At 40.7% G+C, this 23,937-nt stretch overlaps 1 protein-coding gene across 1 annotated transcript; it reads left to right on the forward strand.

Moving 5' to 3' along the window:
- Window positions 1-698: 698 nt before the first annotated feature.
- Window positions 699-23,164, forward strand: LOC139387032 (desmoglein-2-like protein). Its single transcript, XM_071133000.1, has 14 exons — window positions 699-1,015; window positions 3,610-3,735; window positions 4,815-4,970; window positions 5,072-5,213; window positions 5,766-5,929; window positions 8,466-8,600; window positions 9,338-9,523; window positions 9,742-10,055; window positions 10,196-10,338; window positions 10,518-10,739; window positions 10,979-11,212; window positions 12,555-12,682; window positions 21,141-21,476; window positions 21,672-23,164. The coding sequence occupies exons 1-14, from the start codon at window positions 965-967 to the stop codon at window positions 22,866-22,868; spliced, it is 3,534 nt and encodes a 1,177-aa protein (XP_070989101.1). The 5' UTR covers window positions 699-964; the 3' UTR covers window positions 22,869-23,164.
- The last annotated feature ends 773 nt before the right edge of the window (window positions 23,165-23,937 follow it).

Raw genomic sequence — 23,937 nt, forward strand, 5'->3', positions numbered from 1 at the left:
AATCAGGCCTTCGTGGTCGAATTGTTGCGAAGAAACCACTACTAAAGGACACCAATAATAATAAGAGACTTGCTTGGGCCAAGAAACACGAGCAATGGAATTTAGACCAGTGGAAATCTGTCCTTTGGTCTGATGAGTCCAAATGAGAGATTTTTGGTGCCAACCTCCATGTCTTTGTAAGACGCAGAGTAGCTGAGTGTATGATCTCTGCATGTATGGTTCTCAACATGAAGCATTGAGGAGGAGGCGTGATGGAGTGGGGGTGCTTTGCTGGTGACACTGGTGACACTGGTGACACTGTCGATTTGCCATCCCATCTGGTTTGCGCTTAGTGGGACTATCATTTGTTTTTCAACAGGACAATGACCCAACACACCTTCCTTATTCTATGAGTGTTGTCCTTGTCCTTCCCAGCTGAAAGCAGTTTGGGAATGTGACAGTCCTGAGGTGAAGTTTAACACATGAGTGAGAGAGCACTGGATTCAAGATCAAGTCCAAAACTTTTAGAGAGTTTGAATGATTAAATGCAATACGTTCACTTGTTGGACCATTTTGGAAGGCAACATATATTGGTGACCAGTTGTGATAAATAAACCAATTTGTTTTCATAGGTGATATCCATTCTATATTGTCACACAATAATAATAGCTTTCCCGGTCAGAGCTGTGCACAAATACTCCATCTACTGTATGTGAGCTGTGCACAAATATCCCATCTATGTGTGATGAACCAAGCTTCATCTTTTGCCTCGCCCTTTCTGTAATCTGCCTATGAGCGATGCTGTTGTGAAACTAGTTGAGAGACGCCGCCTATTGCAGTCTGTATAATCAAAGAATAAAGAGTTTACAATTTCGAAAAGGCCGAAGTTGATGTAGGCTACAACAGAAAATACTGAGCAGCAGATTTAAAGGATTAGGCTACACTTCAACAGGGGAGCATTTTACCTAAGTCAACAATCATTCCAATGGCCCGTGTAGCCACAGCCACTGTTTTATTATTGCCGTTCATACTAACGGTGAGTAAAACGTCTTATTTTTCATATTGTAGCATGGTAATGCTGGTAATTAGGTATAGGCTACACGAGCAATAACGGCACTGTTTTTTTTTAGGTGCGACACTTCTCAGGCAGCCTAGATGTGAGCATCTCAATGACAATGTCGGGAAAAAACTGTTTTCTTTTTAGGATTGTAACCTTCACTTATTTGAAGAGAACATTTACTTCATATGTCGCTATTTTATTACTCTCCCGTTCATATTTCGCGTGCAACACCGACTACGGACAACATGAGATTGAGAACAAAAACAGTTTAGCTGCGTAATGGTGCCCAGTGGTCATTTGCCTAGAGAAAGTCTGAACACAACTGGTCAATGTCAGTGAAAGAACAGCTGGTGAAAAACTTCGCTCCGATTTTAGAGAATGTCACTGAATATGATATCTGTCAACAGCAACAATCGACACTGATATCACAACTTTCTCTTAGTTTAAATGTTGTGAAATTGATTTGTTCAACATTTTCATTGGGTCTTCTGCATACAGACGATAACGATTTTATCATAAACTGAATACATACAGCTTCCTGTCGTTACAGTGAACGAAAACTATTAATAGCTTAAAGCTATATACTTTTCAGTTATAAGTATGCCTGTCATATGTCTTTGATTATGAATTGGCATAAACATGCAATTATAATTTGCCTTGGCAAGAAACTACACGTTAGTCCTTCAGAAAGTATTCATACTAATTCCAAATTTTGTTGTGTTACAGCCTGAATTCAAAATGGATTAAATCTATTTATTAAATCTCACCCATCAACACACAATAACGCATAATGACAAAGTGAAAACATGTTTTTAGACATTTTTGCAATTTTATTGAACTGTCATTTACACAGGTATTTACACCCTCAGTCAATACATGTTAAAATCACCTTTGGCAACTCTAGTGTATATTTGGCCTTGTGTTTTTGGTTATTGTCCTGCTGAAAGGTGAATTTGTCTCCCAGTGTCTGTTGGAAAGCCGACTGTACTTGTTTTTCCTATAGGACTTTGCTTGTGGTTAGCTCTATTCCATTTATTTTTATCCTAAAAAAGCTCCCTCCTTGCCGATGGCATACGCATAACATGATGCAGCCACCAGCATGCCTGAAAGAGTGGTACGAAGAGTGAAGAGTGGTACTAAGTGATGTGTTGTGTTGGATTAGCCCCAAACATAACGTTTTGTATTCAGGACATAAAGTTAATTGTTTTGCCATATTTTGTTTTGTTTTACCTTAGTGCCTCATTGCAAACAGGATGAATGTTTTGGAATATTTTTTTCTGTACAGGCTACCTTCTTTTCATCCTGTCATTTAGGTTAGTATTGTGGAGTAACTACAGTGTTGTTGATCCATCCTCAGTTTTCTCCTATCACAGCCGTTAAACTCTAAATGTTTTAAAGTCACCATTGGCCTCATTGAAATCCCTGAGTGGTTTCCTTCCTGGCTGGCAACTGAGTTAGAACGGATGCCTGTATCTTTGAAGTGACTGGGCGTATTGGTACACCATCTAAAGGTTCATTAATAGCTTCATCATACTCAAAGGGATATTCAACGTCTGCTTTTTTGCAAGGCATTGGAAAACCTCCCTGGTCTTTGTGGTTGAATCTGTGTTTGAAATTCATTGCTCGATTGAGGGACCTTACACATACTTGTATGTGTGGGGTACAGAGATGAGCTAGTCATTCAAAAATCATGTTAAACACTATCATTGCTATCAGTGAAACCATTCAACTTATTATGTGACTTGTTAAGCTTATTTTTACTCCTGAATGTATTTTGTCTTGCCATAACAATGTGTGAATACTGAAGGCACTAAATCCATTAATCTGTACAAAGTGGTACAGACACTGAGGAAACAATCATGACATGATATTTAAACATAGCTTTAACTATTGCGCTAGAACTTACACTGAGTGCACAAAACATTAGGAATACCTGCTCTTTCCATGACATAGACTGACCAGATGAATCCAGGTGAAAGCTAGGATCCCTTATTGATATCGCTTGTTAAATCGACTTCAATCGGTGTAGATGAAGGGGAGGAGACAGGTTAAAGAAGGTTTTTTGAGTGTATGTGTGCCATTCAGAGGATGAATGTGCAAGACAAAATATTTAAGTACCTTTGAACGGGGTGTGGTAGTAGGTGCCAGGCACTCTGGTTTGAGTGTGTCAAGAACGGCAATGCAGTTTTACACGCTCAACAGTTTCCCGTGTGTATCAATAATGGTCCACCACACAAAGGACATCCAGACAACTTGACACAACTGTCTGTGGGAAGCATTGGAGTCAATATGGGCCAGCATCCTAGTGGAATGCTTTCAACAACTTGTAGAGTCCATGCTGTGGCGAATTAAGGCTGAAAAGGGGGTGCAACTCAATATTAAGAATATGTTACTAATGTTTAGTACACTCAATGTATAAACTATTGAGCAACTTGTAGTCTGCAGTTGTGAGTTATTTAGGAGCAATGCAGTGTTATTACAGTGTTATTATCACGTTAGCATAAAACCCATAGGCCTTCGTAGTGAGTCAATATTATAATGCTGTGTTTTTTCTTTTGTATTTTCTGCAGTTTTTATGTGTGGTGGCAGCAGAAGGCGGTGGGCTGAAGCTGAGAAGACAGAAGAGAGAATGGATCATTCCTCCTAAGAGGTTGAAGGAGAATGTAGATTACACCAGCCAAGAGTACATCGCAAAGGTATGACCTGATCCTATACGTCTTACTCTAACTCATGGAGTGATTCAGATGTTTCTGACAACCATGAGACATGAAAAAGTCTGAGCATGGCATAGCTCTTTAGGCCACACATCGGATAAGTCAGTTGTCTGTCTAGAATGAATCATGCATAATAAGATCCATGAAGATACAGGGCTTTAGCGTTTAGTCAAAATTAGCACTTTGAAAGTTTGTCGATGTCCGTACTTTGAACCAAAGAACTGCTGAATGTTGTCTTACTTTCTACTGATCAGGTTGGTTGCATACAGTATATCTGTGTCAGCTAGATGTTGGACTCTAAAGTGAAGGAATACCTGTGTAATCGTTATGTTTGTGATTTCTGTGTTAGGAACAAGCTGCTCAGAGATACAACCCAATGTGCGGTCATACCTACAGTCACTGAGCAATGGTTTAGTCTAAAAACAAAACAAATCAAAATAAAATGAAATGTTATTTGTCACATGCGCCGAAATAAAAAGGTGTAGTGAAATGCTTAACCAACAATGCTGTTTTAAGAAAAATACCTGCTAAGTAAACATAAAAATAAAATAAAATAGATAAGTAAACAATAAGAAATAAAAGTAACAAATAATTAAAGAGCAGCAGTAAAATTACAATAGTGATGCTATATACCTATGTACCTGTACAGAGTTAATGTGCGGGGGCACCGGTTGGTCGAGGTAATTGAGGTAATATGTACATGTAGGTAGAGTTATTAAAGTCACTATTCATAGATAATAAACAGAGAGTAGCAGCGTAAAATAACAAGTCTTTCAACAACACATTCTGCCTGTATCTCTCTTCTACAACACAAACATGCCATTCATCTATCAATAGTTTCATACCTACAGTATACCTTGATATGAAAGCACGTGTTCAGCTACATCTGCAGATGTACATTTGACATTTCGGCTATACTCCAAAAATAGGTTCCGTGAAAAAAAAAAAGGCTTTTGTGGTATTATCCTAGCTATTCACCGATGCTTATTATTATATCAACACTATTACAATAATAATAGTATTTTACTCTCAAGACTGATTGGTATGTGTGTTTGTGACAGATTCGCTCTGATGAGCAGTACACGTCAAAGGTGACTTACTCACTGACTGGGATCGGTGCAGACCAAAACCCCAGGAGCCTATTCACTGTCAACCCAAATACAGGCCTGGTCAGAATCAATGGAATTCTGGACAGAGAGAAGATACCTTCCTACCATGTAAGCTACCCAGTAAAACCTAATCCAAGGAATGGAATGCTTGTGCTCAACATGTAAGATATTAATGAATGTCTGATGTTCTAACATGGTCTCTCTTTTAGTTACTTGGAGTAGCGACATACAACAATGGAAGCAAAGCAGAGAAGGACATTGACCTGCGTATTTCCGTTGAGGACCAGAATGACTGCCAACCAGTGTTCGTTTTTGGCCAATCTGGATCTGTTAATGAGTCCAGTGCTGCAGGCATGTTCCAATTATTTTAAATGTTTCTATCAAACTTGATGAGAATTAGTAGCCAGAGTAGTGGTAATGGTTCAAGCTGTAGCTGTTGTAGTAGTAGTGTTTTACCAGTGTTATCAGTGAAATAGTCACAGTAGTGATACAGTAATAGTAGTAGTAGTCATCGGCGTCGTAGTAGTACAGATGTGGGATCTTAATTTGATCACGTTTGTTGCTGAGAATTTTACCTTCACAGCAAATTCAAATGTTTAGTGTATTTGTGTTTTAAATAGGCTTCTAAAGTTTGTAATTTCCACTTTGAAATGTCAGACTCTATTTGACCTAATGACCTAATGAAAAAATGTGCAATTATTATAATCCACATAATAATTCACATTTCCTTTTGCTGCAGGATTATTTTCCTGCTGTAGCAAACGGGCTCATATTAATATCCTACATATGTAGTAGTAGTGGTAGTGGTGGTAGTGGTAATAGTAGTAGTGGTAATAGTAATAGTACAGTACAGTAGTAGTACTGGTGTACTGCACAAGTAACTCTTCCCTTGGTCAATTCCAGAAACCGTTGTCATGAAAGTTTTAGCCACAGATGCAGATGAAGTGAACACGCTACACTCTCAGATTTACTATAGCATAGTGCAGAAGAGTTCTTCAGATAGCATGTTCGCCATCAACTACCAGACTGGAGAGATCATGGTTCGCCAGACTACGCTGGACAGAGAGGTGAGAGAGATACCTTGGTATACTATTATACAGTGTACTGTGCATGTTTTTATTTATTCTTATTCGACCTGGCCAAGATAAGGCAAAGCAGTGCGACACAAACAACAACACAGAGTTTCACATGGAATAAACAAGTGTACATTCAATAACACAATAGAAAAAAGAAAGTCTATATACAGTGTGTGCAAATGGCGTGAGGAGGTAGGCAATAAATAGGCCATGATAGCGAAGTAATTACAATTTAGCAGATTAACACTGGAGTGATAAATGAGCAGATGATGATGTGCAAGTTGAGATACTGGTGTGCAAAAGAGCAGAAAGTAAATAAAAACAGTATGGGATGAGGTAGGTAAATTGGGTGGGTTGTTTACAGATGGACTATGTACAGCTGCAGCGATCGGTTAGCTGCTCAGATAGCTGATGTTTAAAGTTAGTGAGGGAGGCATAAGTCTCCAGCTTCAGTGATTTTTTCAATTCGTTCCAGTCATTGGCAGCAGAGAACTGGCAGGAAAGGAGGCCAAAGGAGGTGTTGGCTTTGGGGATGACCAGTGAGATATACCTGCTGGAGTGCGTGCTGCGGGTGTTGTTATCATGACCAGTGAGCTAAGGCGGAGCTTTAAAAGCATGGACTTATAGATGACCTGGAGCCAGTGGGTCTGGCGACGAATATGTAGCGAGGGCCAGCCGACTAGAGCATACAGGTCGCAGTGATGGATGGTATAAGGGGCTTTGGTAACAAAACGGATGACACTGTGATAGACTGCATCCAGTTTGCTGAGTAGAGTATTGGAAGCTATTTTGTAGATGACATCGCCGAAATCGAGGATCGGTAGGATAGTCAGTTTTACTAGGGTAAGTTTGGCGGCATGAGTGAAGGATTCTAGATTTGATTTTGTATTGGGGATGTTTAATATGAGTCTGGAAGGAGAGTTTACAGTCTAGCCAGACACCTAGGTATTTCTAGTTGTCCACATATTCTAGGGCAGAACCATCCAGGGTAGTGATGCTAGTCAGGCGGGCGGGTGCAGAAAGCGAACGGTTGAAAAGCATGCATTTGGTTTTATTAGCGTTTAAGAGCATTTGGATGCCACGGAAGGAGTGTTGTATGGCATTGAAGCTCGTTTGGTGGTTAGTTAACACAGTGTCCAAAGAAGGGCCAGAAGTATACAGAATGGTGTCGTCTGCATAGAGGTGGATCAGGGAATCACCCGCAGCAAGAGCGACATCATTGATATATACAGAGAAAAGAGTGAATCCTGTGCTACCCCCATAGAGACTGCCAGAGGTCCGGTCAACAGGCCCTCCGATTTAACACACTGAACTCTGTCTGCAAAGTAGTTGGTGAACCAGACGAGGCAGTCATTTGAGAAACCAAAGCTATTGAGTTTGCCAATAAGAATACAGTGATTGACAGAGTCGAAAGCCTTGGCCAGGTATTTGAACACGGCTGCACAGTACTGTCTTTTATCAATGGCGGTTATGATATCGTTTAGGACCTTGAGCGTGGCTGAGGTGCACCTGTAACCTGCTCGGACACCGGATTGCACAGCGGAGACTTTTAAATGGTCATTGATTTTAAATGGTCATTGATCTGTTTATTAACTAGGCTTTCGGAGACTTTAGAGAGGCAGGGCAGGATGGATATAGGTCTATAGCAATTTGGGTCTGGAGTGTCACCCCCTTTGAAGAGGGGGATGACCGCGGCAGCTTTCCAATCTTTAGGGATCTCGGACGACACGAAAGAGAGGTTGAGCAGACTGGTAATAGGGGTTGCAACAATGGCAGCGGATAGTTTTAGAAAGAGAGGGTCCAGATTGTCTAGCCCAACTGATTTGTACGGGTCCAGGTTTTGCAGCTCTTTCAGAACATTAGCTATCTGGATTTGGGTGAAGGAGAAGCTGGGGAGGCTCGTAGCCAGGAGGAAAGCATGGCCAGCCGTTGAGAAATGCTTGTTGAAATTTTCGATTATCATGGATTTATCGGTGGTGACCGTGTTACCTAGCCTCAGTGCAGTGGGCAGCTGGGATGAGGTGCTCTTGTTCTTCATGGACTTGACAGTGTCCCAAAACTTTTTGGAGTTAGAGCTACAGGATGCACATTTCTGTTTGAAAAAGCTGGCCTTTGCTTTCCTGACTAACTGCGTGGATTGGTTCCTGACTTCCCTGAACAGTTGCATATCGAGTGGACTATTCGATGCTATTGCAGTCTGCCACAGGATGTTTTTGTGCTGGTCAATGGCCGTTGGGTCTGGAGTGAACCAAGGGCTATATCTGTTTAGTTCTAAATTTTTTGAAAGTCGCATGCTTATTTAAGATGGTGAGGAAGTTACTTTTAAAGATCGACTAGGCATCATCAACGGGATGAGGTCAATATCATTTCAGGATACCCGGGCCAGGTCGATTAGAAAGGCCTGCTCACAAAAGTGACCACAGCACTGTATGCATTGTATGCATTGACACTTTCACAGCCAATAATGTTGATATCTACAACAATAAGTAACTAACTATAAGCTCTATTATATTTCTTGGTTGTCTAGACCCAAGACACCTATACCCTGACTGTAAAAGGCTCAGACATGAACGGAGCAATGGGTGGAAACTCAGGAACAGGACAGGTGGTGATTAAAATCCTGGACATCAATGACAACATCCCCACCCTGGAGAAAGAATCTGTAAGATCTCAACCTCTCTATATTTATTATATTGAAGCGACAATAACCCAATCAGTATAATAGTGTTTTTATATTTATTATGTTGTAGCAACCATAACCCAACACCTAGCAGCCTCGTTGAGAAGTTCAGGTCTCTTGGCGCAATGTGTTGTGTTGTGTTGGCTTGACAGTTGCTGGACACCCGAAATTCACTGCAATATTATTTGTTTTATTTATTTGGTATTTTACCAGGTAAGAACACATTCTGATTTGCAACAACCACCTGGGGAATAGTTACAGGGGAGAGGAAGGGGATGAATGAGCCAATTGTAAACTGGGGATTATTAGGTGACTGTGATGGTTTGAGGGCCAGATTGGGAATTTAGCCATGACACCAGGGTTAACACCCCTACTCTTACAATAAGTGCCATGGGATCTTTAATGACCTCAGAGTCAGGACACCCGTTTAACATCTCACCCTACACAGGGAAGTGTCCCCAGTCACTGCCCTGGGGCATTGGGATATTTTTTTTAGACCAGAGAAAATAGTGCCTCCTACTGGCCCTCCAACACCACTTCCAGCAGCATCTGGTCTCCCATCCAGGAACTGACCATTACCAACCCTGCTTAGCTTCAGGAGCAAGCCAGCAGTGGTATGCAGGGTGGTATGCTGCTGGCAAAAGCAATATAAGCTTATCATCCCCAGCAATATGTTGCTGGGATGTATGAACTTTTGATGTGTGAATGTGTGTTTTCAGTACGAGGGGAGTGTGTTGGAGAACACGGTCAATGTGGAGGTGATGAGGATCAAAGCCACTGATCTGGACCTGATGTACACTGAGAACTGGCTGGCTGTGTTCACCATCATCACAGGCAACGAAGCCGGCTACTTCACCATCACTACCGACTCCAAGACCAACGAAGGCATTATTATGATAACCAAGGTATGGGCTATGATTGAAGATTGACTCAGGCTTGAATTTAATCAAAAGCATATCGAACATTTTCTTTTAAATGTAATTCCAGCCTCAGTGTCTTGTAACTACTAGTCTTCTCAATTCTCATAATATTCCAACATTGTTTGTATCACTTGACTCATTCTACTGTTTATCCCTGCTGTTTGAATCCCTGCTGTTTGAATCCCTGCTGTTTGAATCTAAAGGCACTGGACTACGAGGAGCTGAAAGTGCTCAACCTTGCCATAAGTGTTTCCAACAAAGCAGTGTACTACTTTGGCTCCTCTTCTATGAGTGGAGGGATAGGAGGAGGAGGGGTTGCAGGCGGGGGTATGACGGGCGGTGGTAAGACCTACCCCATCAAGATAAATGTGATCAACCAGAAAGAGGGCCCCAAATTCCAGCCAATGGTTAAAGTGGTGACCATCTCTGAGGACTCCACCACAGTCACCATTAACAAGGTCATCACTACCTACGCAGCCATCGACAGTGACACACTACTGACTGCTACCAATGTTAGGTGAGGTCCCAGATGTTTTCATATTGTTTTATCGGAGTGAATATTATGTTATGTGATTTTATGTTATGTTAATCTCCATCTTACTAAGGGATCATTGAGTTGATCCTAATTGTGTGCTCTTGTCATTATCATTTACTCAGGTATGCCAAAAAATCTGATGTAGACAACTGGCTGATCATCGATGAAAAGACAGCAGAGATCAAGCTGAACAAAGTGCCTGATCGGGAGTCCAAATACCTGGTCAATGGAACATACTACGCCAAGATAATAGCCATCACAACTGGCAAGTACCCATACTATAATCAATTTGTCCTCATGCCATTCTGTAAGATATCAAGAAGTCAAGAAATCTGTCCAGAACATTGGCGACTGAAGATGCACTCTAGGACCTTTGCTCCACTTGGAGCTAAAAGAGAATAAGTCAAGTCTGTACGTAATTCTGTATTTTCTTTTGGTGTCCAGATCTGCCATCCAAAACGGCCACAGGGACAATAGCTATCCAGGTGGAGGACTTTAACGACCACTGTCCCATACTGACAGCTACGGCTACGACCATGTGTCTGGGGGACACCACTGTGTATGTCAAGGCTGTGGATGGGGACACCTTCCCCAACGGAGCTCCCTTCAAGTTCAGAGTGATTCAGGGGGACAGCAAACAGAAGTGGACAGTGGAGCACCTCAATGGTAACATAACTTATCTGGGACTTTGGGGTTTAGTAATCAGATAGACAGTATGGCAAGCTTAATCAAGGGTCTGTTTTGCTTTTATTTTGTTGAGCCTGATAGAAGGTGTTTTAGAATGAGCAGTCTTAAACTGAACTTAAATGACATATTGTGGTGTGTTTGAATAGAATTGGTTGAATGATTTGATGTCTAGATTTGTATAATTCATGTTTGTTTTGTCTCTCTCATATTTATTTTAGCTACCACTGCCATTTTACGAGACCATGCCCACATGTGGCCAGGTCACTACAAGGTTGCTATGGAGATCAGTGACCAGCAGGGGAAGGCCTGTGCTGACATCCAGATTCTGAACGTGGATGTGTGCACCTGTGATCAGGTCAATAAGGTCTGCTTCGCCCGGGAGATGGGTAAGGACGTCACATTAGGAGCATCTGCCATCCTGCTGCTCCTTCTGGGCCTCCTGCTGTTGCTGCGTGAGTAGGCCCTCTGTTAACTTCATCCTCTGTTGGCTTCCTCAAACTGCCTACTTGATAAAGATCTAGGAAGGAGAGACTGCTTCATAATGCTGCTGACTAACCTATTTCAACATGTTTTGAGTGATTAGTAAGTTAGGCAAGACAAGTCACTAGACAGGTTTACATTGACCCAGGTTTATTCGACAAAAGCAATGTCACAAAATAATATATGTTGACGTGTGTAATGGAAATGGCAGATATACTGTACATGTAGGAGACATTTTCTAAAGATAAACAACATTTTTATCTGTTCTACAGGGGTGGATTTTTATTTTGTCCTGCTTTCTTTACTGTGACAAATGATGATGGAAACAGTGTTTTTTGAGTAAATTATGATTGTTGAATCATTTTGAAGGTACGTGATGTCATCACGCTTCTATAAAACTCCACTCCACATTTCTTTCTGAAAGCATACTTCTTGCTTCAGCCATTTTTTTCAACTATGAAAATTATGTTTTCTTTGCAGGACAAGGATTGTCCTGACTTTCAAGAATGCATGAATTGCTTCGCCTTGCTTTTATGATTGTCTAGAAAGTTTCACCATCCAATTATTTCAGATTTACAGGAGTGCAAGTTTCACCATGGCACGGACCATGCACAGGATCGTTGTTTGAATATAGCACATTTCTGTCAGTGATTGTATTCTGTTCATTCTGGCTTTCGCGGGCTATCTGAGACATGAAACAGATAGAGGGCATAAGCTACTGTCATCAATTTATTAGGCCTAATGTGCAATTTGCCTAAATGGAAAATGGAAACACCAGTTTTTTTTATTCTACACTCTTACAAAAAAGGGTTCAAAATAGGTTCTTCAGCTGTCCCCATACGATAACCCTTTTGGTTCCAGGTAGAACCCTTTTTGGTTCCAGGTATAACTCTTTTGGGTTCCTTGTAGAACCATCTTTGTAAAGGGTTCTACATGGAACTCTAAAGGGTTTTACCTGGAACCAAAAAGGGTTCATCAAAGGGTTATCCTATGACAGCTGAAGAACCCTTTGAGGTTCTAGATAGCACCTTTTTTTTCTAAGAGTACGTCATTACGTCATTACGTTTAGCTGTTTTTATTGACTCAAGATAGTTAAATGGAAACACACAATAGCATGCAATTGTCGCATCAATTTTCTATTCAAACTTTCGAAATGTTGACAACAAATCACTGGACAAGGTCATGTAAACATAGCTATTGATGGGTTATGTCTACAACCCTTTGTCCCAAGGCATTCAGACCTCTCACCTAACAGCATGTCTTGGGCTTTGTGTTTTGTGAACATTAGTTGAAATTTGGAATGTGTGTATACAGTGGTGCCCCTCCTGCTGCTGTTCTGTCTGTGTGGAGGAGTGGCGTCCATAGGTGACTTTAAGGCCATGCCATTTGACACTAAAGAACACCTGATTCCATATCACACCGAGGGACAAGGAGAAGACAAGGTATTTTATACTTGATGGCACAGCCAATGGATGACATCAAACTGGTGTCAGTAGTAGAGGTTGTAAATAAGAATGATCTTTGGACATACAGTATCAGTCAAAAGTTTGGACACACCTACTCATTCAAGGGTTTTTCCTTATTTTTACTAATTTCTACATTGTAGAATAATAGTTAAGACATCAAAACGATTAAATAACACATGGAATCATGTAGTAACCAAAAAAGTGTTAAACAAATCAAAATATATTTTATATTTGAGATTCTTCAAAGTAGCAACCCTTTGCTTTGATGACAGCTTTGCACACTATTGGAATTCTCTCAACCAGCTTCATGAGGTAATCACCTGGAATGCATTTAAATTAACAGGTGTGCCTTGTTAAAAGCTAATTTGTGGAATTTCTTTCCTTCTTAATGCGTTTCAGCCAATCAGTTGGCTGTGTTGGTATACAGATACGTCATCAGATACGTAATCAGAGAGCGCAACAGAACATTGTACTGTCTACACTCGGTTTGTTGTTTATATTAAAACATTTTCATTCAATCGATTTTAATCAGAACTAAAGTTTTGTTGCTAAGGATTCCACGACGCGGTTATCCTTTTCGACTGGGACTGCAAGTTTGTGTTCCATTTTTTGAGTGGATTCCGCGAGTGCTAGCTGGCTGTACTACAGACACCTGTCGTCATCGTGGGAAAGACTCATTGTTATCTTTTCGTAAATCAACTGGTTGCAGTAAAGTGCCAAAAGCTTTACACTATGGAGGAACAACATACTCCATCATGGAAAGATCCGACTACCTCACAAAATAACTTTAACCCAACAAGTGCTCTGGCTGGAATCCATGCAACACTGGAAAAGTTGTGTGAGGATGTAGCAGGGCTGAGGGGGAGTTTAGCCATAGTGAAATTCTCACGCTCCAAGGAGAAAACAAGGCACTCACAGCCAAGGTAAAAATCCACGATTCCAACATGGATTGTCTACTCCGGGAAAACAGGGTGATGAAGGAGTCGCTACTAGACATACAAAGTTGTAGCATGTGTGAAAATCTTTTTTTTATGGTATTCCTGAGGACACATCCAATAATCCAGAGGGCGCGATCAGAGAATTCATGCAATCCGCCTTGAAACTTCCTATAGAGACTGTAAACAAGGTGGCTTTCCACCGAGTGCACAGACTTGGAGCTCGGAGCGACAAGACCAAGGGTCCCCGACCGATCATCGCAAAATTTGAACACTACCAACAAAAGGAGCTGATCAAAAGCAGAGGAAGGGAGCTTAAAGGGACCAAGGTCTCAGTGACCAAGGGAGATAAACGAACGTCGTAAGAGACTGTATACGGTACAAAGGCAACAAAGGGAGAAGGGTAAGTGTGCCTTTCTCATTGTGGACAAACTCTTTATAGATGGACAGCTATTCTGAGACAGCTTCATAACACCATGGCTGTACTAAATTCTACAGGGACTTCAGGTTACGAAAAAAAGAAAGTATGGGAACTGTAAAAATGAAGTGGATATGAAGTGGATATGAACACACACGTACTAAATTACATGCTCGCTTACACATACAGACTTATACATACACACACACCTGCTCTCGCTCTCTTCTCTCACTCTTTTTCTCTCTTTTCTCTTTTCTAGTGTCGAGAACTGTTTTAAAATGTAATATGTTTATTGTTTGTCTATCTTTTTTATGTATTTGTCTACACGTTTATATATGTTTACAACAAACAAGGGGAAGATATCAGAATAGGGACACTGGGGAATAATAACATATTGTACGGAATACATTTGTACTGTAGTGAAGCCGTCTCTAGAGTAATGCAAGGTGTCTTTCATGATCATGTGAAATGTAAATTGCTATGGAAATGCTGGGATGTGTTTTTCAATGATGTTAAAGGTAACTATGATGCAACTATGACGGTGATACGATATGGATTACAATTATCATCATGAATATTAAGGCTATACGCACTACATGTTACACACATAGACACTCAACCATGCAAATTGGCATATTATTTATCTGGACATTACATATTATAGTCTTACTCTTATACAGACATCGTACACACTCTCACTAAATCACATCCAATATACACATCATCCTACTCAGATTTACTACACACATAATATCTTGTCTCAATGTTCTAACATCTGTGGTATTGGCTCACAAGCAAACAGGCAAGGGAATAAAACAAATATGGCTAGAACCTATTTCTTGAACTTTAAATATCAGTCATTTGAAAGCTCTAATTTTGACCGTCATTATACCTCTGATGGCAGTAACTTTACAAGCACTAATTATGGTCAATTTAGACTGAGAATAGTATATAGTTAAGGTAAGGGGTGAAATAAGTATAGCCAGTTATAATTGTAATGGTTTAGCAGATTTAAAAAAAGATCAGTCTTTATGCGGCTAAAAGAAAAGGAATATAACATATACTGTTTACAGGAAACTCACTCTACATTCTTAGATGAAGTTGCGTGGAAAAAGGAATGGGGTGGTGAAAAAAAATTATGTCATGGACAAAGGAACTCAAAAGGTGTGATGATATTAATCAACAACAACTTCGATCTGAATGTGCAAATAGTCAGGAATGATTCGCAAGGAAGGTGGATCTTTTTTAATATGAATGTGGACGAAAAAGAGATTTGGCTCATTATTCTATATGGTCCAAATCAGGATGATCCATACCTCATCGAAAACATTTATACTAATATATTGAACTTACAGGCAACAAATGATCAAAATATAATTGTAGGAGACTATACCACAGTGTTAAGTACCTCAATGGACCGTAAAGGTAATCACTCTCTGTTGTGACTAGGGGGCAGTATTTTCATTTTTGAAAAATAACGTTCCCAAAGTAAACGGGATATTTTGTCAGGACAAGATGCTAGAATATGCATAGAATTGACAACTTAGGATAGAAAACACTCTAAAGTTTCCAAAACTGTAAAAATATTGTCTGTGAGTATAACAGAACTGATATTGCAGGCGAAAGCCGGAGAAAAATCCAATCCGGAAGTGACTCATGTTTTGAATGCTCTGCGTTCCAATACGTCCCTATTGAGCAGTGAATGGGCTATCAACCAGATTACTTTTTCTACATATTCCCCAAGGTGTCTACGGCATTGTGACGTAGTTTCACGCCTTTATGTTGAAGAATAAGCATAAGCGGCTATATTGCGCAAGTGATCACCTGATGGCTCTCAGACTGATTCTTGCGTAAAATACAGAGGTAGCCATTTTTCCTCTCGCTCCTACAGAAAAAACAATTGTCGCAGTGGATATATTATCGAATAGATATTTGAAAAACACCTTGAGGATTGATTATAAACAATGTTTGCCATGTTTCTGTCAATATTATGTAGCTAATTTGGAATATTTTTCGGCATTGTCGTGACCGCAATTTCCGCTCAATTTCTCAGCCAAAAGTGAAGAACAGACGGAGCTATTTCGCCTACAAAAATAATATTTTTGGAAAAAAGGAACATTTGCTATCTAACTGGGAGTCTTGTGAGTGAAAACATCCAAAGCTCATCAAAGGTAAACAATTTAATTTGATTGCTTTTATGATTTTCGTGACCAAGTTACCTGCTGCTAGCTGGACATAATGCTATGCTAGGCTATCGATAAACTTACACAAATGCTTTTCTTGCTTTGGCTGTAAAGCATATTTTGAAAATCTGAGATGACAGTGTGATTAACAAAAGGCTAAGCTGTGTTTCAATATATTTCACTTGTGATTTTCATGCATAGGAATATTTTCTAGTAATATTTATGTCTGTTGCGTTATGCTAATTAGTGTCAGATGATGACAACGATCCCGTTCACGGGATGGGAGTTACAACAAGTGCCCTTAAGGAAATCACAAATATGATGGACACATTAGAAATAGTAGATATTCGGAGACTAAAAAACCCGACCTAGTGAGATTTACAGTTGAAGTCAGAAGTTTACATAGACTTAGGTTGGAGTCATTAAAATTCATTTTTCAACCACTCCACAAATGTCTTGTTAAACTTCTTATGGCTGGGGGGCAGTATTGAGTAGCTTGGATGAAAAAGGTGCCCAGAGTAAACTGCCTGCTACTCAGGCCCAGAAGCTAAGATATGCATATTATTAGTATTGGATGGATTTTTTCCTGGTTGGATTTTTTCTCAGGTTTTTGCCTGCCATATAAGTTCTGTTATACTCACAGACATCATTCAAACAGTTTTAAAAACTTCAGAGTGTATTCTATCCAAATCTACTGCCATACAGATACCCGCCATGTTGTGGAGTCAACAGAAGTCAGAAACAGCATTATAAATACTCACTTACCTTTGATGATCTTCATCAGAATGCACTCCCAGGAATCCCAGTTCCACAATAATTGTCCATCATTTATGTCCAAATACCTCCTTTTTGTTTGCACGTTTAGTTCACAAATCAATATTCACGACACGCAGGCCAGACGAAAAGTCAAAAAGTTATGTTACAGTTCATAGAAACATGTCAAACGATGTATAGAATCAATCTTTAGGATGTTTTTATCAACCGGAGAATTCCTTTTTCTTTAGAAATGCAATGGAACGCAGCTACCTCTCACGGGCGTTCGCCTGACTGAGCTCATGGCCTTCTACCAGACCTCTGGTTGAAACAGCTCTCATTCACCCCACTTTACAGTAGAAGCCTCAAACAAGGTTCTAAAGACTGTTGACATCTAGTGGAAGCCTTAGGAAGTGCAGTCGGACCAAATTTACACTGTATCTTGGATAGGCAAAGAGTTGAAAAACTACAAACCTCAGATTTCCCACCTCCTGGTTGGATTTTTTCTCAGGTTTTTGCCTGCCATATGAGTTCTGTTATACTCACAGACATCATTCAAACAGTTTTAAAAACTTCAGAGTGTTTTCTATCCAAATCTACTATCTATACTATGCATATCCTAGCTTCTGGGCCTGAGTAGCAGGCAGTTTACTCTGGGCACCTTATTCATCCAAGCTACTCAATACTGCCCCGCAGCCATAAGAAGTTAAATGTATTTGGCTAAGGTGTATGTAAACTTCAGACTTCAACTGTACATGCTGCAACTCATCCGGCCGTGATTGGGAGTCCCATAGGGTGGCGCACAATTGGTCCAGCATTGTCCGGGTTTGGCATGGAGGAGACTTAATCAAGCTGGTCGTCTTGACTACTTTCTTTCTCTCTTGCATCAAAGGTTAAAAAGTTTTAATAGGAGACAGAATGCGATCGGATCTTCTACTTCTCAGAGAGTTTTGAATTGTCAAGCGGAGTTAACAAGGGTGTCCACTGTCACCATATCTATTCCATCGAAATGCTAGCTATAAAAATCAGATCCAATAACAACATTAGAGGATTAGAAATCCAAGGCTTAAAAACAAAGGTGTCCATGTATGCCGATGATGTTTTATATTAAGTCTGCAAGCTAGATCCCTGCATTGTCTTATTGAAGATCTAGATAACTTTTATGTACTAAAACCTAATTATGATAAGTGTACAATATTACCTATTGGAGCTTTAAAAAATACAACTTTTACATTACCCTGCAGTTTACCTATAAAATGGGCTGATGGTGAACTAGACATACTTGGTATTCATATCACAAAATATGTAAATAAGCTCTCCACAATGAATTTCAATAGAAACCTTGTAAAAATAGACAAGATCCTTCAACCATGGAGAGGTAAATACCTGTCTATTTATGGAAAAAATGCTCTGATTAACTCCTTAGTCATATCTCAGTTTACTCACTTACTTATGGCGCTGCCTACTCCTGATGATTCGTTTTTCAAATCATATGAGCAAAAAATACTTTGCTTTATCGGGGAAGCTAAACCAGACAAAATAAAAACGTGCCTATCTATATAATGAATATGAATTGGGTGGGTTAAGAATATTAAATATAAAAGCACTAAACTTCTCTCTAAAAGCTTCACTTATTCAAAGTTTTACTTGAACCCTAAATGGTTCTCAAGTAGATTACTAAGAAAAGCTCACCCATTGTTAAAAAAATGCCTTTTTTTGCCTTTGTGCAGATTGCCAAGTCTCATTATACTTTTATTATACTTATATACTTTTTTCAAAGTATCTCTCTTTTTCAAACAAGCATTGAAGCATGAAAAGATAGAACAAATATTACGACTGAACTCAAATGTGCTGGTTGATAAAATACCTGGATTTATGGGAAAGATGTTTGAAATGGGTATTTTGTTATTTTAATGATATTGTACATTGGAATGGTAGAGTTATGTCATTCATAAAGTTCAGAATTGTACGGGAAGGTCTGCTCAATCCAAGAGTACAACCAATTGATTACATCATTACCCCAAAAATGGCAGGTGGCAGGTGGCAGTAGGAGGAGGTGGGAAATTGGTCTGTCTGCACAATATAAAGGATCAAAACTGTCAGAGGAATAAAAATAGCATAAATAGGAAAGTATACCAGTTTCATTTTAGGACCAGGATGTTGACACCAGTGCCATACAGATTGCAAAATAGTTGGGAAGAGATTTTTGATGTACCGATTCCATGGTGTCTGAGATTCAAAACTGTGCTTTTCAGCTAAAATTATTATATAGAATTCTTGCATACAATCATTGAAGCTCTGCAAATTTTGTTGTGAGGATACAGAATCAATAGACCATTTATTTTTGTATTGATCTCAGGTAGCCTGTTTCTGGTCTTAGGTTCAGGAATGGTTGAAAATGCATAGCATTGATCTAAAATTTACCCTAGAAATATTACTGTTAGGAGATCTGGAGAGACCGGGTCAGTCAATTACAAATATACTAATACTCTTAGTAAAGGTATTTATCTTCAACTCCACAATATGTGGATTCTATTCGATTATATAGATTAACGTTAAACATAACAGCATAGTTGAAAGTTATGTGTTGCGTAGAAACCCGAAGAGGGTGGCCAGCAGAGATAGATGGGATGGGCTGATGAAGCTGAGGGTTGGGATGTGGAATTGGAGACAAGTGGGAGTCGAGTTGCTGTGCAGGAGATAGAATAATGGTCAAAGAAAAAAAGTCTAAATAAAGCATAATTAAAAGTATGTTTGAATGACACTGAGGGGCAGTGTTTTTACAACTAATGCCGGTTTGCCTGAGGCTGATGCTGTGCAGGTGCGGGTTCACATTTTTGGCTTGGTGGGAGATCTGGCAACGTGCCCTTGAGGAGGGCATTGACCCTGGATGCTTCTGTGTGTCACTCTGAATGGGAGTCTGTTGGATGACCGGTATGGTGTAGTTGTTGAGCGGCTTCACTGCAAGTGTATTGTATGTTTCGGGTATTCAATCAAAAAAAGTGTGAAATAAATCAATAATATTTTATATTTGAGTTTCTTCAATTTAGCAACCCTTTGCCTTGATAGCTTTGCACACTCTTGGCATTCTCTCAACCAGCTTCATGAGGTAGTCACATGGAATGCATTTCAATTAACAGGTGTGCCTTGTTAAAAGTTAACTTGTGGAATTTATTTCCTTCTTAATGCGTTTGAACCAATCATTTGGGTTGTGACAAGGTAGGATTGGTATACAGAAGATAGCCCTATTTGGTAAAAGACCAAGTCCATATTATGGCAAGAACTGCTCAAATAAGCAATGAGAAACGACAGTCCATCATTACTTTGAGAAAATCCAGAAAATGTTAAGAACTTTGAAAGTTCCTTCAAGTGCAGTCGCAAAAAACATCAAGCGCTATGATGGAACTGGCCACAGGAAAGGAAGACCCAGAGTTACCTCTGCTGCAGAGGATAAGTTCATTAGAGTTAACTGCACCTCAGATTGCAAGCATGGAGGAGGAGGTGTGATGGTGTGGGGGTGTGGTGCGGGTGACACTGTCTGTGATTTATTTAGAATTCAAGGCACACTTAACCAGCATGGCTACCACAACATTCTGCAGCGATACGCATCATTTTTCAACAGGCCAGTGACCCAACACACCTCCAGGCTGCGTAAGGGCTATTTGACCAAGAAGGATAGTGATGGAGTGCTGCATCAGATGACCTGGCCTCCACAATCACCCGACCTGAAACCCAATTGAGATGGTTTGGGATGAGTTGGACCACAGAGTGAAGGAAAAGCAGCCAACAAGTGCTCAGCATATGTAGGAACGCCTTCAAGACAGTTGAAAAAGCATTCCAGGTGTAGTTGGTTGCGAGAATGCCAAGAGTGTGCAAAGCTGTCATCAAGGCAAAGGGTGGCTCCTTTGAAGAATCTCAAGTATAAAATATGTTTTTATTTGTTTAACACTTTTGGGTTAGTAAATTATTCCATATGCGTTATTTCATAGTTTTGATGTCTTCACTATTATTCTACAATGTAGAAAATAGTAAAAATAAAGAAAAACCCTTGAATGAGTAGGTGTGTCCAAACTTTTGACTGGTACTGTACATTTATTATGTTCCATTTCCAAGTTGAAATTTGGCCCACTCATTCCCCCTCACAGGAAATTCCACTCCTGCAAATTCCTGTGGCGATAGATGGCTCCATCAAAGTTGTTGACTTGGCAAACAACGGGGGGGGAATGGGATTAATAAGAGATGCAGGGGCTGCAGGAGGATCAGCAGGAGGAGTGTTCGGGGACGGCTTCACCCCGTCCGCAATAAGCACATGGGAGCACAACCATTCCCATGGCTCCCACCAGCCCAGCGGCAGAGTGAAGGTGAGCTACGGCGTGGGTGGAGGAACCATGACTGGACATGAACACTTTTCCAGATATGGAGCTGGAGCTTATGACGGGGTCGCTCTCTCCGAGGGAGACCTAGAGGAGTACTACTCTGCAGTGAGTATTTTAGATCATGATCGTTTGATAACCAGTAAAAGTGTGTATGCATTAGTATTGAGATTATACAGAGTCGGTGAAAGTACATTTCTTGGATTACTCCTTTAACATAGGAGTTGAGGGCAGCGTTATTTTAGCCATTTTGATTAAATGTGTTAATATACTGTATCTGTTCCTATCACATGACCTTTGCAGAAGGCCAATCATGCTGCGCAGAACGACCAACAGAGAGATGACCTACTGATCTACGACTACGAAGGTCAGGGGTCACCGGTAGGCTCTGTTGGCTGCTGCAGCCTCCTGGGGGCCGATGACGACCTGGACTTCCTCAACGACCTGGGGCCCAAGTTCAAGACCCTGGCCAAGATCTGCCAGGGGTCAATAGCTATGGAGGCGGAGACTGTCAACATGTCTGTGTCATCCCCCAGACCTAGGCCTACCACATCCACCCACACAGAGGTCAATAGAGACACAGCTCTCAATGTCAATACCCTGAACACCTCATCCACCACCTCCACCTCCTCCACACCCCTACAGGAGAACCTGGTTACTCGGGCCCAAGGATCAGCCACCATCCGCAAGGTTCAGGAGAACAAGGTGATGCCCAACAAGACCCTCTTCATCCAGCAGCCCCCTATGTACTACGCTGCTGCCCCCACCATGTACATGGTGGAGCCCCAGCCCCAGTTGGTGCTGGTGGAGCAGAGAGGGGGAGGTGGTTATGTCCGTGCCCAGCAGGCGGTAAGCCAGGTGGGGGTAGGGATGGGTCAGGGGGTGGTGCAGGTAGGAGGGCTCCATGGTTCTCAGGGCATGATTTTACTGGAGAGGCAGGTAGGAGCAGGTGGTAGTGGGGAAGGACAAGGTCATGTTGTTATGGGGGCAAGCCAGGTCTTACAGGGAGCGGGCCACACTATTTTGAGGGGAGGTCACATTATTACAGAGCCGAGCCAAACCATTACACGGGGAGGCCAGGTTCTACAGGGGGCAGACCAGACCATGATCGGAAAAGGCCATCTATCGCCAGGAGGAAACTTCTCACAGGGAAGCCTGTCCGGGTCCAGGAAAGTGCTGGTTGTTGAGAGCGGGTCTGGGTCAGCCTCGGCAGCAGGGTGCAGCGCAGGCTTAGGTGCTGCCCAGGTCACCATGCTGCAGAGCGGCCAGGGGTTAGAGGTCAAATGTCATAGTGTAGAAGTGAGAGGTCAGAGTGGTGCTTCCTCGTTGAGCTCCAGCTCCCTGTGTGGCACGGCAGGGTCAAACGAGGCCTCTGCTACTGCTGTCAAAGTCACCACCACACCCACAGCTGCACCCTGTAGCAGCAGCCACACAGCTGTGGTGCAAGAGAAGAAAATATCTGTCACTGAGAAATACGTTGAGACCAGTACTATAGCGTAGAAAAACAACTTCACATCAGCTTGATAACATACTGTACACTGTGGGTTTAAAGGTGATTTCTAGGGAGAGAGAAAGAGATAGAGAGATAGAGGTACTGGTGCTTTCTGCTGGTCTGACTGGTGCTCTCTGCTGGTCTGAAATACAGGAATTCTACCCATTGTTTCTTAACAACTCTTTTATAACACTTTTAGTTTTTATTATCATGATTACCAGATGTTATATAATCCTAAATATGATTCATTGATACATTGTGAATTAATGATTGAGTTGAAGATACTTGATTACAGAAGAAGAAATTGAATAAAAAGAATGAAATCATGGAATCGAATCAGTATTTGAAAGGAGTGAAATATTTTTCTAAACATTCAAATGTTGTGGTGGGTGTTGTATTAATTGTTCAGGTGAGAAAATGTGTCTATCTTTGATAAAGCTTTTTTTACTGGGATTGTCAATTCTTGATGTAATTCATAGTTTAGACCTTCCATTATCAATTCTACACAGTTTTGGTTTTAGTAATTTTAATGTATATTGAAAACATACTGTGTTATCAATAGTTCGTATCCCCCCACAAATTATATATATATATATTTATTGTTGTTTTTTTACTCAAAGAACCCGCTGCCGTTATGTTAGACACCCCTGCATTAAAGTTTGAGATTGATGTTGACCTGGCTGCAAGCTTTCATGTCTAATATATTATACTGTATGCGTCATGAGATATGGCGTCTGCCTGCAGTATGTCTGTCCTTCATTGTGAGCTTAAAGGTTTGATGAAATGTTTTCTGATTTTGAGAGAATAATAAACTTGAACATATACCATACACATTCAGTTAGTCATGTGTTATGGTTTCATGCAATGTCTTTCTTAGAATCTCACTCCTGTAGTGTTTCATTGGTTCTTCTGGAGATTGAGAGTGGAAAATCCTGTTTTATAGTATCACTCTTATCACACCTTGACATCTTTACATACTGTAGTTCAGATGTTATCACTGCTCAACCGAAAAAATAAATAAAGATGGCGCTACCAAAGAGGACTTTACAAGTGTTAACCAGTTTTCAAACGACACAC

Source organism: Oncorhynchus clarkii, chromosome 28 (genome assembly GCF_045791955.1).
Source record: "Oncorhynchus clarkii lewisi isolate Uvic-CL-2024 chromosome 28, UVic_Ocla_1.0, whole genome shotgun sequence".
Classification (NCBI taxonomy): domain Eukaryota; kingdom Metazoa; phylum Chordata; class Actinopteri; order Salmoniformes; family Salmonidae; genus Oncorhynchus; species Oncorhynchus clarkii.

What these genes read in the sequence shown, in the direction of transcription:
- LOC139387032 (XM_071133000.1), top strand. Translation starts at nt 965, where the DNA reads ATGGCCCGTGTAGCCACAGCCACTGTTTTATTATTGCCGTTCATACTA. An exon ending in CCACCCTGGAGAAAGAATCT is followed by an intron (nt 8,601 to 9,337) that starts GTAAGATCTCAA and finishes GTGTGTTTTCAG; the next exon opens with TACGAGGGGAGTGTGTTGGA. An exon ending in GATAATAGCCATCACAACTG is followed by an intron (nt 10,339 to 10,517) that starts GCAAGTACCCAT and finishes TTTGGTGTCCAG; the next exon opens with ATCTGCCATCCAAAACGGCC.